Source organism: Paramisgurnus dabryanus, chromosome 13 (assembly GCF_030506205.2).
Source record: "Paramisgurnus dabryanus chromosome 13, PD_genome_1.1, whole genome shotgun sequence".
In the NCBI taxonomy this organism is placed as follows: domain Eukaryota; kingdom Metazoa; phylum Chordata; class Actinopteri; order Cypriniformes; family Cobitidae; genus Paramisgurnus; species Paramisgurnus dabryanus.
Genome location: NC_133349.1, coordinates 10,358,380 through 10,371,586, shown reverse-complemented (window position 1 = coordinate 10,371,586; position 13,207 = coordinate 10,358,380). Strand labels below are relative to the sequence as shown.

At 33.9% G+C, this 13,207-nt stretch overlaps 1 protein-coding gene and 1 long non-coding RNA gene across 3 annotated transcripts; both read left to right on the top strand.

Moving 5' to 3' along the window:
• The first annotated feature begins 3,967 nt into the window (after window positions 1-3,967).
• On the top strand, window positions 3,968-5,850 carry LOC135788987 (uncharacterized). The gene is made up of 5 exons (XR_010547475.2): window positions 3,968-4,067; window positions 4,386-4,461; window positions 4,602-4,687; window positions 4,768-4,882; window positions 5,020-5,850. It is a non-coding gene; the product is annotated as an uncharacterized lncRNA (long non-coding RNA).
• A 2,411-nt stretch (window positions 5,851-8,261) lies between these two features.
• Window positions 8,262-12,156, top strand: cd83 (CD83 molecule). 2 transcript variants are annotated; one of them, XM_065298533.1, is made up of 5 exons: window positions 8,262-8,351; window positions 9,701-9,816; window positions 10,443-10,680; window positions 10,768-10,868; window positions 10,951-12,156. In XM_065298533.1, the coding sequence occupies exons 1-5, from the start codon at window positions 8,309-8,311 to the stop codon at window positions 11,092-11,094; spliced, it is 642 nt and encodes a 213-aa protein (XP_065154605.1). In that variant the 5' UTR covers window positions 8,262-8,308; the 3' UTR covers window positions 11,095-12,156. The 2 variants fall into 2 exon arrangements, with proteins under 2 accessions (XP_065154605.1, XP_065154603.1); XM_065298531.1 differs by having other exon boundaries at window positions 10,765-10,868.
• The last annotated feature ends 1,051 nt before the right edge of the window (window positions 12,157-13,207 follow it).

Genomic DNA, 13,207 nt, shown 5'->3' with positions numbered 1-13,207 from the left:
AAATTAGGCCCAGTGTACAAAAAGTAAAAAATGTGGGACAAACAAAAAATGGTACATTTAACTTGGCAGCACCTTTAAATTCAGTTTTAATGTTTATTATATAATGCTTTATATAATGTAATGCTTGCTTATCCATACTCAAAAAAAATTCAAGATCTCTAATATAAAAATGCTGGATTTAACACTGTATGAGACAGATTTATGAGAGGCAGTGTTTAAATGAAAACATTTAAATATACAATATACATGCTAAAATAATACATTATATATGAACATAAAATATTTTAAAAATAGAATTATTTAATACTATACTAATATATTATATAATAATAATAACATCTATAACATTCATACAATATCATCAGAGGTAGATAAAAAAATTAAAATAAATCACAGTATTGTATGAATGAAGCAGCACAATCATATAATAGCAACAAGAAAAGAAACATGGCGTTCAGAGCATATAGGACTGTCACAGAATAAAACAAAATACCTGAAAATATTTTTGCATTTAAGAGTATATGAGATGGAAAATCTAGTGATCTCTACATACAGGCCCAGATTAAAACAATGTGGTGCCAAAGGGTGACCTCCCAATATTTTAAAGGTCTAGTTATTGCAGGGCTCCAGATTAACTTTTTTACTAATAGCACTGTAACTTTTAAACAAATAACTCTACAATTTTGATAATCATTCATGCAACAGTTAAACAACTAACTGACCGTTTATGTAACTCTTAGGTTAAACCTTGTATTCCTTTCCATGAGAATCTTGAGGAACCTTGACCACTTTAAGGACCTGAGGGCTTATTTATAAAATGCTGCGTAGAAACCAAACTACATTTGAGCTTACAATCATTTATCCAAAATGCGTATGTGTGATTCATAGAACGAATGTACGCACAGAAAACGTGTGTACCCTTTTCTTTCATATGGGAAATCTATAAATCGCAAATGATCTTGAACTTGTGCGCAACTGCACAATTTCAGATCTCCGCCTTTAAACCCTGGCTAATTAATGTCATTGACATATAAAATGGTACCTGTCAATGTTTAAACCCTTTTCTAGCAGCAAGAATGCTTATATTTCCAAAAACCTGCAGCAATCAGACAAAGTCAAAGTGTGTACATCTGCTTAGACCCTGACATGGGGCTAAGCACTTTTCCACGTCAAAGACAGTTTTTATAAATATGCACTTTGTTGTGGATTTTTGCGTATGCAAACTTTACGATCAAATCTGTGCGTACGCATGCTTTACAAATGATGAGGCCCCTGGAGTGTTCTAGCAACACATCCAGAACACACAGATGAGACTGATGCAGACAATCCCTCAATGATCTAGAACATGCAGGACAGGTTTCCTATTTTTCCCAATGTTCCCAGAGTCCATAAATTAAACACTTAAGCAACAAGAAACATTGTTCTTCTTTTTATAGTGCAGTCCAGCGCACAGCAGAAGTGCAAAGATAAAACAACCAAAAGCCAAGAAAGCACCTAAAAAAGACAGAGACATTGTTTGAACTGAAAGCTAAATACTTTTTATACTAAACTACTTTCGTAGTTGTAATGCATTTAATATGTATTACCAAAGCGAGCTCTGCTCTCAGAGTTGCCCAGTGGCTGAGGGACCATTACAGCTGCAAAAAAAATAGATCATGCACTAAAATACAAAGTTGTTTCTTAAAAATGAACACATAAATAATAAATAAATACATGTTTATAAAAGACAACAAACATACCATTAAAATGTACACGAGATTCACTAATCCAACTGCCCTTTAAAATGTAAGGAGACACACACTGATCAATTTACTATTCAAATTGTGATTCTTAAAGATATGATATGTGATGCATAGATAATAACTTACTTTTGTGCATATAACAGCCAGGGTAATGTTGACACAGTCAGTGAGAACGATTTTTCCTGCACTTAACTCTTTGCATGGACTGTGACACTCTGGTATTAAATCCAAAAGTGTTCCAATGGACTGAAGGAAACAAAACATTTGCGAATCAGTTATAGATCGTATATATTTTGCCAGAATTTTATTCATGCAATCTATTCATACAGTATTCTGATTGATTCACTTAATACTCACATGATCCTGGACAGACCAATACTGATCACAGTCTGGGTTCTTCATTGTATACTGAGATTCAAGATGGTGCAGTACTCCACACAGCAAAATCACCAGTGTTAAATTTTCAGGGATGGTGTTAAATACACAGTGTTGATGCTGTTTTAACACTATCTGGTAATAAAATAACACTGCCATTGCTAGGCCAGTGTTATATTCACGAAAGTGTCAGTGTAAAACAAGGGTGTTATGAGATTTCACTCTGAGTGGTGTAAATCAAGCCACGCCTCCACTAAACATATCCTGTCAGGGATTTTACCGCCATTTTCTTTCACAGGAGGACTGAAGAGATCAGGTAAATCAGTCTCATAATATTCACATGGTTTAGCTAAATTAAACTGTTATTTCTCTGTCTGACTCTACGCAGCCATATGCCAAAAAACCTAAATAAGATATTTTTCCCATTTTATTTCCCCTTTGTTCGTTATTTGGTTCAGTTTAATCAGAGCTACCTTGTGTTACGTTGTTCCCTTGTTAGTTTAGTATAAAGTTAAACTGCTAGCTAAAAGTTTAAAACCAAGAAGGATAATATTAACAGGAGATATGAACGAAAGAATTGAACCATGATAAAACGCGACATGCACTACAAATTGAAGGTATGAAATTAAGTTAAATGAAAGCTCGTTTATTTACCATATGATGCTCGTTATAAGGTAATCATATAGGCTAGATACCGTGAGTTAACGAGGTCGTTTACATGCACGTGAGTGCACGGATATCGGTTAATTATTCAAATTACTGAAAAACACGGAGAAAACCGCAACCGCATCGTCATGTGTTTTTCTAAGATGTATGCAAACAGGGGAAATATCGCCAAACCAACAATTAATTTGACCAAAACCTCACAATATATCATCATTTGTATGCACAGATTGGATGCATTGTGTGTTGTATGCTTTTCGTGGCGCTAGATGTCAGACAGATGCAAATGGCAAATACATACGAAAGTGTAAAACGTGTATGGCGAACATTTGTTTTTTCTGTCATTATAGATGCTAGTTTGGTGAAAGTTCACACTGAGTGCTTCAAATCATTCAGAAGAGATTAGAGTTGTGACGTTCGCGAACGAACCGATTCTTTTGAACGGCTCACAAACATGAACGATGGGAGCCGAGTCGCGGCTGGAGGGGAGCCGTTCTTTCTGTCGTTCTTTTTTCCTATGCGTGTTTCACACAGATGCACACAAATTAGCTCCTCCGCGAGACAGAACAGTTATAGGGGGAGGGGCGCACCCAGCGGAGGGGTTGTTCATTTAAGACTTGAAGGGGCTGATGTCCTATTTGCAAAGTTTACATTAGTAATAGTAGTAATATTGGACTGTATGTAGACATTTCCATTTTATTTATTCTAAATTGTGGAAGTGTTTGTAGTAAAAGCTATTTTGCACAGAAATTCATTGCAGCAGGCTTTGTTTTGATATTTATTTGTGAGCAGGTATTGTATGAATAACATAAGACAACGTAGCTTTACACTTTGTACTAAAGATAAATCCAAAATAGTGATGTCACTGTCTAATGTTGTGAAACCCTATGGAATATAGTCTACACACGACAAATGAGTTAATGATCAATATTTCAGAATAATTCAAACTCAGATATTGGTGTGTGATATCTGAGTTTTAATGATTTGACTACAAATCTAACCTCATCATTCCTCCCAGTGATTATTTACAGTTTTACAGGATAAACTGAGATGCCCCCAAGCTGGCTTCTTAAAACTGACTAAATATTTAAAAAGAGCCAAATGAGCCGTTCTTTTGAACGGCTCTTTGAAAGGAACGGATCGCCAAGATCCGGATCCCCTGAAAGAGCCATAAATCCCATCACTAGAAGAGATGCTGTTTTTAGGGCAGTTTATTAAAGAAGACCTGACATGGATGACTTCCAATGAGAAACGACTGCTAATACTTATATAAATTCATTACAGAAGGTAAGTTTATATATTTATACATATAAATCATTTTATTTGACATAACTGAACAGTTAACCAATCTTTTTAGTATATGTAGTTTTGTACATTATTATTATTATTAATCTGGAAAGAAACTCACATGACCTGCTGCCAACTTTAATAAAAATATATTATCTTCTCATACATCGTTTTGCTATTGATATCATATTAAATAGCAATCAAATTGATTACTATTTTGAAAATGTATAAATGAAGATTCATATTGTCTTGAGTGCTGTTTTTAATATAAAAAGAATGTTGAGTTTTCAGAGTCTTTATTGTCATTTTTTGTGATAGGACCCTACCAGACTATATTTGAATACGGCATACCCATGAACCCAGTTTGGAGGATAAGAGCTTACCAACTAGTTATGTGAGTACACACAGTACATTTGTACTGTACACTGTCTCTAACATGATTTATTATACTGAGATGATTTTGATTCAAATAACGGTTTAAACTGCACCCTTTTTGGTATTTTCTTGACTCTTTTTGTCTTTGAAAATCTGCAGAAATATGCTGAGGTGATGTATTGCAAAATAGCCAACATACAACAATATGGATGACCCTCTGTCTGGTCAACAGGAGTTTAAATATGGTAAGTGTACATGGGTTTGCTACTTTTACGGTTTTAAAGTTTAACTGTATACTCATGGTGTTTAAATTCTGTTTTGCTAGGACGGGACAGTGATGTGGCAGCTCTTCCCTGGCTCATTCACCTCTTGCCTTCATTTGTGAAAGGAAGAAAGACTGGAGAGGGTCAATGTGCAACTGAAGCTACTGATTGTGCTGTGTAAGTTTTTTAGTATTTTGTTCTAGTTATTTATTCAGCAGTTAGTTTGCTTGCATTGTTCACCCCATGTAAATGCATACAAGTTCATAAATACACATCAAATACATTCATCAAATACACTCTTTTAAAACACTTAGGTGATGAGCATCAATCCATGCTTTGAGGGGGATGAATCAGCACAGCCCTGCCTGCACTGCGTTGGGAACAGAAGTTGCATCCAGAATTTTTGCATCATTCTGGACCAAAAAGCCATTCCCTCCATGATGAAGACCACTGATGCAGCCTTCCACTACATCATGAGTAAAACAACTACAGAACTAAATACCAGGTTGGAACGTATTTAAGAAAAATGAAACGTCTTTTGAATTGAAATGTCTGTTTTGTTATGGATAAATCTTTAGTATTGTGAAGGATAAGCATTTCTGCCTGCCAGTAAGGTAATTGCAGTGTATTTTAATGTTCAAGTTTTGAGTAGGGTGGCTCATTTTTTTTAAACTCTCATTTGATTTATTAAAGACCTTATAATAAGTGGTTTTCATGTCACTGCACTGTGGTATAAGATAACTTTCATTATTCCATACTGTATTCTGTTTCTAATTGTAGCCGAGGTATTTAAATAAGCAGTGTTAAATGCAAAGTGTTGTGTGTATCAATGTAAATATTAAATGTGATGTACTTTAATAAAAAGAGGTTTTGCAATATTTCTTGTCATTTGTCTTTTATAGAAACAACCCATTAGCAACAAAAGTGGCTATTAATCAGTATTTTAACACTTAACATTGTTGAATTCACATTACACCGGTGTTGACTTTAAATTAGGAGTGTTAATTTTTAACACTGTATTTTTGTGCCAACACCAGTGTAGTGTGGAAACAACAATGAATAGTGTTGAACAAAGTGTCAAATTTAACAATATTGAGTGTTAAATTAACATATAATGAGTGTTGTTAAATTAACACTACACTTTTGACTAAATTAACACAGTGTAGTGTGGACACATATACACACTTTTCCAGTGTTAAATTTGACACCCTGGGTGTTATTTTAACACCAGTGATTTTGCTGTGCAGTGCAGCTGTAGTCTTGTGCTGTCTCTGTAACTGCACCAATCTCTAAAAGATGAAAAAGTGAATTATTGACTTTACTGTTTTCCATATTTTCGCTAAGTGGTCACAGTACATTTTATAGGTGACTTGCCTTAATGTATGCCAGTTTGTTTGTTTGTTTGTTTGTTTGTTTGCCTATCAACTTATAACAAAGATATGATTTTAGTTTGCATTAACATGTAATCAATAGGGAATGAGATAAAGCACATTTAGCGTGCTTTCCAAGGGGAGTGCTGCAGAAACTGTTCAATTCAATTCAATTTTATTTATATAGCGCTTTTCACAATTGTTAATTGTTGCAAAGCAGCTGTACATGAGTAGATGTAGAGTAGAATACTGAAAATCAAGCCTCTGTCACAGGACAGAGGTGAGGGAAGGTGTTTTATAGACACCTCTTCACATTGACTGGTTGGATTACATCACCATGCTCCTCCTGAACTTAGTTAAATAAACTACTTTATTTAGAATAAAGTTTAAGAAACAATGTCCCAATTTCAGTTTTGAACTCCTTATAATGTTCAAAACTATAGAAAGCAACATACTGCATAGTGAAAAATGAACACAGTCAGGTTTATAATGAAGAGTATAATTGTTTCATTTTAAATATTTTTTTATTCATAGCAATCTAGTTTTAATTTATGGTACATACAAGATCTAATCATAACAAAAAGATTATTCTCATGCTTTAATTAAATATACATTTCTGCTGAAATGTCTATACATTTGGAAAACGTTGGTTTGTGAATATAAAATTTTGCAACAAGAACAATTTACAGTAGATTCTAATGCTTTGTTTTTATCTTCAAAGATACAAATCACTTCAACTGAAAGTGAAACTCGTAGAAGGCTACGCAAACATTACGCAATAAAGGGAATATAGGGAATTCCCAAATAAAAGGGAATTCCCAGATGAAAGGGAACTTTGGAATGTTAACAACAATAATTTATTATCAAATGTCTTAATAAATATATACTTATTTCCACATAAAAACGATGCACTCTAGTAAACAATGACCCTTACGAAAATTAACCATGGTTTTATTGTGGTAAAAGTGTAGTAACCATGTTTTTTTGGTGTATTGATTACTATCAGCAAAACCATGGTTTTACTACAGTAACTATGGTTTATATATTGTTTTTGAAAACCATGATTGTCAAAACCATGGTTATTTTGTAGTTACTATGGTTTTACTATGGTTAATGTTAGTAAGGGAACCTTGCATTAAAAACATACTGTACTTTTAATGTTTTTACTAAAGAACTGCCTCCACACAACACTTACGAATAAGAAATACGATATATTAAAAAACTAAAACATCGGTGATAAAGCATGAGATGCGCGTTTGAAAAACAATATAATCCAAAGGGACAACGTGGAATAAATACAGTAAAGGGACACAAAATTCCAGCGGATAGCTTGTGTAACGAGGAAAGCCAATCGCTGCTCCATTCATTCAGTGTGACTTTATTACGCACTTGGTTTTGTGAATAACTTTACGCTTTATCTCAACAACAAATAACAAAATAAACTTGTTCTTAAGCAAAGCGCATGCAGTGAAAATTTGCATAACTTACCCAGAGAAACAAAGGGAAACAAGATAAGCGTTGTTAACGTCTTGGCATTCATACTTGAATATATCTGTGACCAGCGTGATGTTAGAATAGAGAAAGAGCGCAGCGCGTCATAACCTAAAACCACGCCCACCGGGGGGAAACAATCCAACCGTCTTCATTGACTTTGTATTGCGAGAGGCCGCCTTCTTGTCATTTCTGGCTTATAACAAAAAAACATAATAATGCCTAAAAGCTGCTGTGTGACAATGTGTACAGCTAACAAGCAAAAAAAAAAAACAGAAATAAGTTTTTATAAGCTGTCGAGCCGTAAAACCCAGCCTTTAATGAGAAAAAATTGGATCGCCGACTACGTTTCCCCTAGTGGACGCAGCTCAACTAATAGAAGTACTATGAAAAGTTGCCTGTTTCCACTTTTGTGTCTTTAAACGCTCGTTTTTTGGGGGTCGAAACTTATTTACAGATAAAACTTAAAAAACAGAAGAATGCCCTAAAAGCTGCTGTGTGACAAGGTGTACAGCTAACAAGCCAAACAAAAACAGAAATAAGTTTTTATAAGCTGTCGACCCCAAAAAGACGAGCGTTTCTTAGGGGCGGGTCTTAAAGGGGCGGGCCTTGATACGTTTAGAGCAACAGTAGGTTAAGATTTTGTGGGAAATCCCAGCAAGACTATATATACAAATGAAAAAGTGTCTTATCTCATGGTACAGTACAGTAAAAAAGAAAGCATCGTAAAATCACGAGGACTATGCGTTACATCACGCAACTGATCATCTGGTCTGTCACATTAGGTAAGACTAACCACTACTTAAAACATTTCAAGAAGGACATCTCCTCCATTTGCTCATTTTGTGACAATTCTGAAGAAACTGTAGTTCACCTTTTTTTGGTATTGTCCATTTACTAAGATGTTTTGGCAAGATGTTTTACGATTTATTAGGAAAGAAATTTATAATGAATGTGTGTTGTTTTGGAAGGATGTGGCATTAGGTTTTGTAGACTATGATAAATCTAAGAGAGATCAGTTTTTTATTATTAATTTGATATTGCTACTTGCAAAGTTCCACATTCATAAATCTAAATACTTGAAAGCAAAACCTCTTTTTCTTGTTTGTTTGAAAGAGTTTGAAAAATACCTTACTACTATCAGAATGTCTGAGAACAAAAAAGCTTTAAAAACTATATCTGTATGTAATTCCTTTCATTTTTTTTTGAGGTCTTATAATTTTATTTATGAATAACACATTTAACTTATACCACCCCCAGGTTGTTCTATTTTGTTTTTTTTTATACTCTTGTTGTTATTGTTATAATTTGTCATTTTCGTTATCTGTACATTATTTTTGAATAGAATAAAAAAACATTAGCTAAGACTCGATCCTGTATCAACTTCATAAATCGCTTTGTCTTGTTTTCCAATACAATTATCTAAACAGCCTTAAAACAAAATATATGATTTTTAAACAACATGATACAAGATTTTATGTCTTCTTTTAAAGAATTACTACATGAAAATGAAGCTGTACATTGTCGTAAATTGTAGTATACAATAATCAATTTTGGTAAACACAAAATTGTTTATCAACCTCTCAGCAACAGGAAAAGACAGCATTGCGTGTAGTCTGGCAATAGATGAAAAATTAGGTTTTAACAGTGTTTTGAACATGTGGCTCAAAAGTTAGACTTGAATCAAAAATCACCCCTAAATTCTTTAGTTTTGGTTTAAACTCCATAATTGAACTATCGACGGGCAAAGTAACCGACCCAGCTTTATGTAATTGGTGGGGTGAACCAATGAGCATAACCTCAGTTTTTTACTGTTAGGACAAAGAACATTTTGTGACATCCATTTTGGCCAGGTTAGTTGAAAACGTCGGTCGGGTGCGGGTTGTTTAGAAATTGATCCACGCATCACTGCTGCAATCCTAATTCGGCTCCTCAGCACTAAATCTGAATGAATGAGCATACCGGCCTCCCTTTATACCCGGATCTCCGGGTGGAGTCACTGTATGCAAATTTAATTCACCAGTGTTCATTGAACATTCATTGGCCATTTTCAGTATCAGAGTGATTGTTCTCCCAAGGTTGATGATGGTAACAGAGGTTACATACGTAACCAAGACGTTTTCTGTCATTGCAGTTGTGGCTGAGGCTGTCAGACATGAGATCCTCTCGGTTGAAGGTGAAGATGTTATATTACGCTGTGAGGCTTCAGCAAAGTCTGGTATCCAGTATCATTCAGTGATATGGTACAAGGTAAAGTTAGCATTTTTTTGGTTGTTCATCAATTATGTGGTTGTTTTAAACTTATGACAAGCAAGTCATTTCAACATTTTATTTAAATATAGGACCGTTTCACAGACAGGGTTTAGCCTAAACCAGGATTAGGCCTGAGTTATGTTATGGCGTTTAAGTAGTTTTTACAAACATACCTTACAGAAAATCAATTCTGGTGTGTATCTTGAGACAAAACTATGGCGATATATGCTAGTGCAAGATGTTTTTAAATTAGGGCAGCTCAAACATGCATTTTAGTTCGAGACTAGAATAAGCCCTGTCTGAGATATCGCCCCATGATATAGTTTATGCTGAAACATTCCCAGCAATTCTAATTGATTTGAATGGTTTTAATGTACACTGTATTAGTCTCTATTGGTAATGTGTTGGGTTCTGTTGGTGGCATGTTATCTGACAGATGGGCACCAACCAATAAAACCTACTGGAGAAACTACATAAAAGTTATTTATGTAATGGGTTTTAATGGTTAACAGCATAATGGGTGTATTTGTAATGAAAACCAATCAAATCTGTATTGTTTTATCACCAATGGTATTATTTATATAGATGTCATTTAACCAAACATTACCTTTAACAATCTGCAGGTTACTAAAGAGCCTTCCCGGCTGTTAACTGGTCTGGTTATGAAGAGACTTTCTAAAATCAATAGTAGAGTTGAAAAATATAAAGGCGTCGTAAGAGAGATAGAGCTCCTGGAAAATTCAACAAATCTTTTTATGCCAAACGTGACTGCTGAAGATGCTGGGATATATAGCTGCTTTCTGTCTGCACCCCTCGGCCATCAAAACCAGGAAGGCGAGGTCCATCTGAAAGTCTATGGTGGTGAGTATTATATAATTTAGCTTTAACTGTGTGAACACTTTAAAAGTCGAAAGTGCACTAACAATTTGACATTTATTCTTTTAGAAGATGCTACAGTTGAAAGACTGCAATTCAATAATAATGATACCATTTTTATCGCGGCCCTTACTGTACTCGGACTGGCACTCCTTATAATGTTCATAAGCTATGTAAGTAATTTAATGTGCTTTTTGTTTTTTAATACTCTTTAAGTTGCATGTATGTTATTTAACATATACATGTTTACCACAGGTTTGCCTAAGAAATATACCTCAAAGCAACAAGAAGATCCAAAAGCAGTTTATGTTTACAATACCCCATCAAGGCAAGGAACTGATCACCACTTTGCAGTCCAAAAGCTTGATTTGTAAGACATTACCTGAGGTGTTTGTGTGATAGTAAACCAAAGTCCTCAAAAAAATCAAACAAAGCTTCAAGCATACGAAACCAACAGCACCAAGGCTGAAGAAGGCCTTTGCTTGATCAAGGCCTAGGACTCTATGCTTGTATACAAACCAACCAATACAAGCTGAATAATCAGCATGCGAAGAATGTTAGTATGTGGCTTCAGCATGAAGACAGACTGCTGAAAGCAAGATGGCAATTGACATTTTTCATCATGGGTACTTTCAGGCTGTTAACACAGTGGAAGTGAAGCAGGTTGGACACTGAGAGGATAAAGATGTTTGGATACCATGTTAAGTTATGGCACAAACCCTGTTGTTGTTGTTCTGTCATGTTAGTGTGTGATACTTTAATACATATGCATTCACATTAATTCATTTAGCTATCAAGCAAAATAGTTCTCATTTAATGTGATAAAAATAATACTCTACCTCATGATATTGTCCTGCTTAAATGTAGAAATAAGCATACATTTCATTTCATGGGCTTCATTACATCAAATTGAATTTTTTTGTTAAATTAATGTTTAATACAAATATGGTAATGATATTGCAGCAGCGCTGTTAACACTAGCTAGGTTAAATCAATGTTTTGATTGGGTTACAAGAAATTATTTAATATGTTTATTTTCTAGATAAAAAAGTATTCATCATAAACAGTAACAGCTTTTCATTTGTTTATTATCATTGTTGAAAGATGTAGTTCAAAAAGTACATTTGTTAATGGTATTGTAGATTAAAGTACTATGTTTAAATAGAATATGGGTCAATGACATGAGAAAGTGTACGGAATGTAGGTTGTAGCATTTTTGGTGAACGGGTAAAGTAAAATAAACTGTGAAAAATGAATCTAAATGCATTGAAATGTAAACAGAAAACATAGTTTCAGACTCAAAAATATGCATTATAAAATCTATTTATAAAAAATATGTTTTTAAGAATTTTTTGTCATTGACCCATGTGCTATATTTTTAAAACATGCTAATTTAATTTCTGCAATGCTTTCTCACACTGTATTGCACAATAGAAATAAATAAATATGACTTGTAACATGGTTTGATTTGGTATATTATATTTATGTCATTAATGTCAGGCTATATGCTTTGTTTTCTCCTGCCTTATTTAAATGTTTAAGAAGAACAGATTGGACACAGCGCCATAAATATAATTTAATTGGTTTAATTGTCAAAATCTATTTAATTGTCTCAAAACCAAGTAAACTGAGAAGAAATTGCATGCCGTGTTAAAAATTCAAACGTTTATTTGTGAGTCACTTTGGACAAAAGCTTCTGCTAAATGACTAAATGTAAAACATACATAGTGCCATCTAGTGGCAGACAAAACACAAATCCTAAACATTTTTAGACAACCTGTTTTTGAATTTTAGCTTCAGCTGAGCTGTATATCTGTATATCCATGAGCTGTACTATATATATATATTTATTACAGGCAAACTAATGGTGTAGTTGAGGAATTTAGTGGAAAACAGGTACAAAAGTACTTCATATCTCCCAAAACACAGCATAAATGTATAGATGGGAAGTTAACAAAAAAATATATTATTTCTATCATTAAAAATGTATATATTTTTTGTAATCAAATATCTGGGGTCATTTTTACCCACAAGGAACTCTAACATATACAGGAAAATAGGGGCTTATGAGGGTTAAATATTTACTTAAATTATTTACTTAAAGAACCCCCTGAGATTTTATGTAAACCGGGTTCAGCTGACAAAAAAAGTTTAAAAAACCCTGGATTATATAAAAATAAAATGTGTGAGTTTTATTGATGGTTGTGATAGACTTTAAATACAGAATGTAAAACATTATGTTTAAACAGGGCACTGTGAGACATCCATTGACCCAAACATAAGAATTGATTTTCACCTCAAACACTCAAAACATTTTATTTTTGAAGATCAAATGGAGTGTTTCATTTCTAAGCCCACGTTGGGACTGACATGTTTCTATAAAGCAGTTACACAAACCAAACCACATTTTACATAATGTTCCAATGGAAACCTGGCAGAATAGAAAATAAAGTCCTTTTGATTTACATAAACCTTGGTTTGTTGTCGTCAATGAATCACTTATTGGATTCCA

Bases quoted from the DNA above. Each gene is read 5' to 3' on its own strand.
- cd83 (XM_065298531.1), top strand. From the start codon at position 8,309: ATGCGTTACATCACGCAACTGATCATCTGGTCTGTCACATTAG. The intron at 8,352-9,700 runs GTAAGACTAACC...CTGTCATTGCAG, and splicing joins CATCTGGTCTGTCACATTAG to TTGTGGCTGAGGCTGTCAGA. The intron at 9,817-10,442 runs GTAAAGTTAGCA...AACAATCTGCAG, and splicing joins ATTCAGTGATATGGTACAAG to GTTACTAAAGAGCCTTCCCG.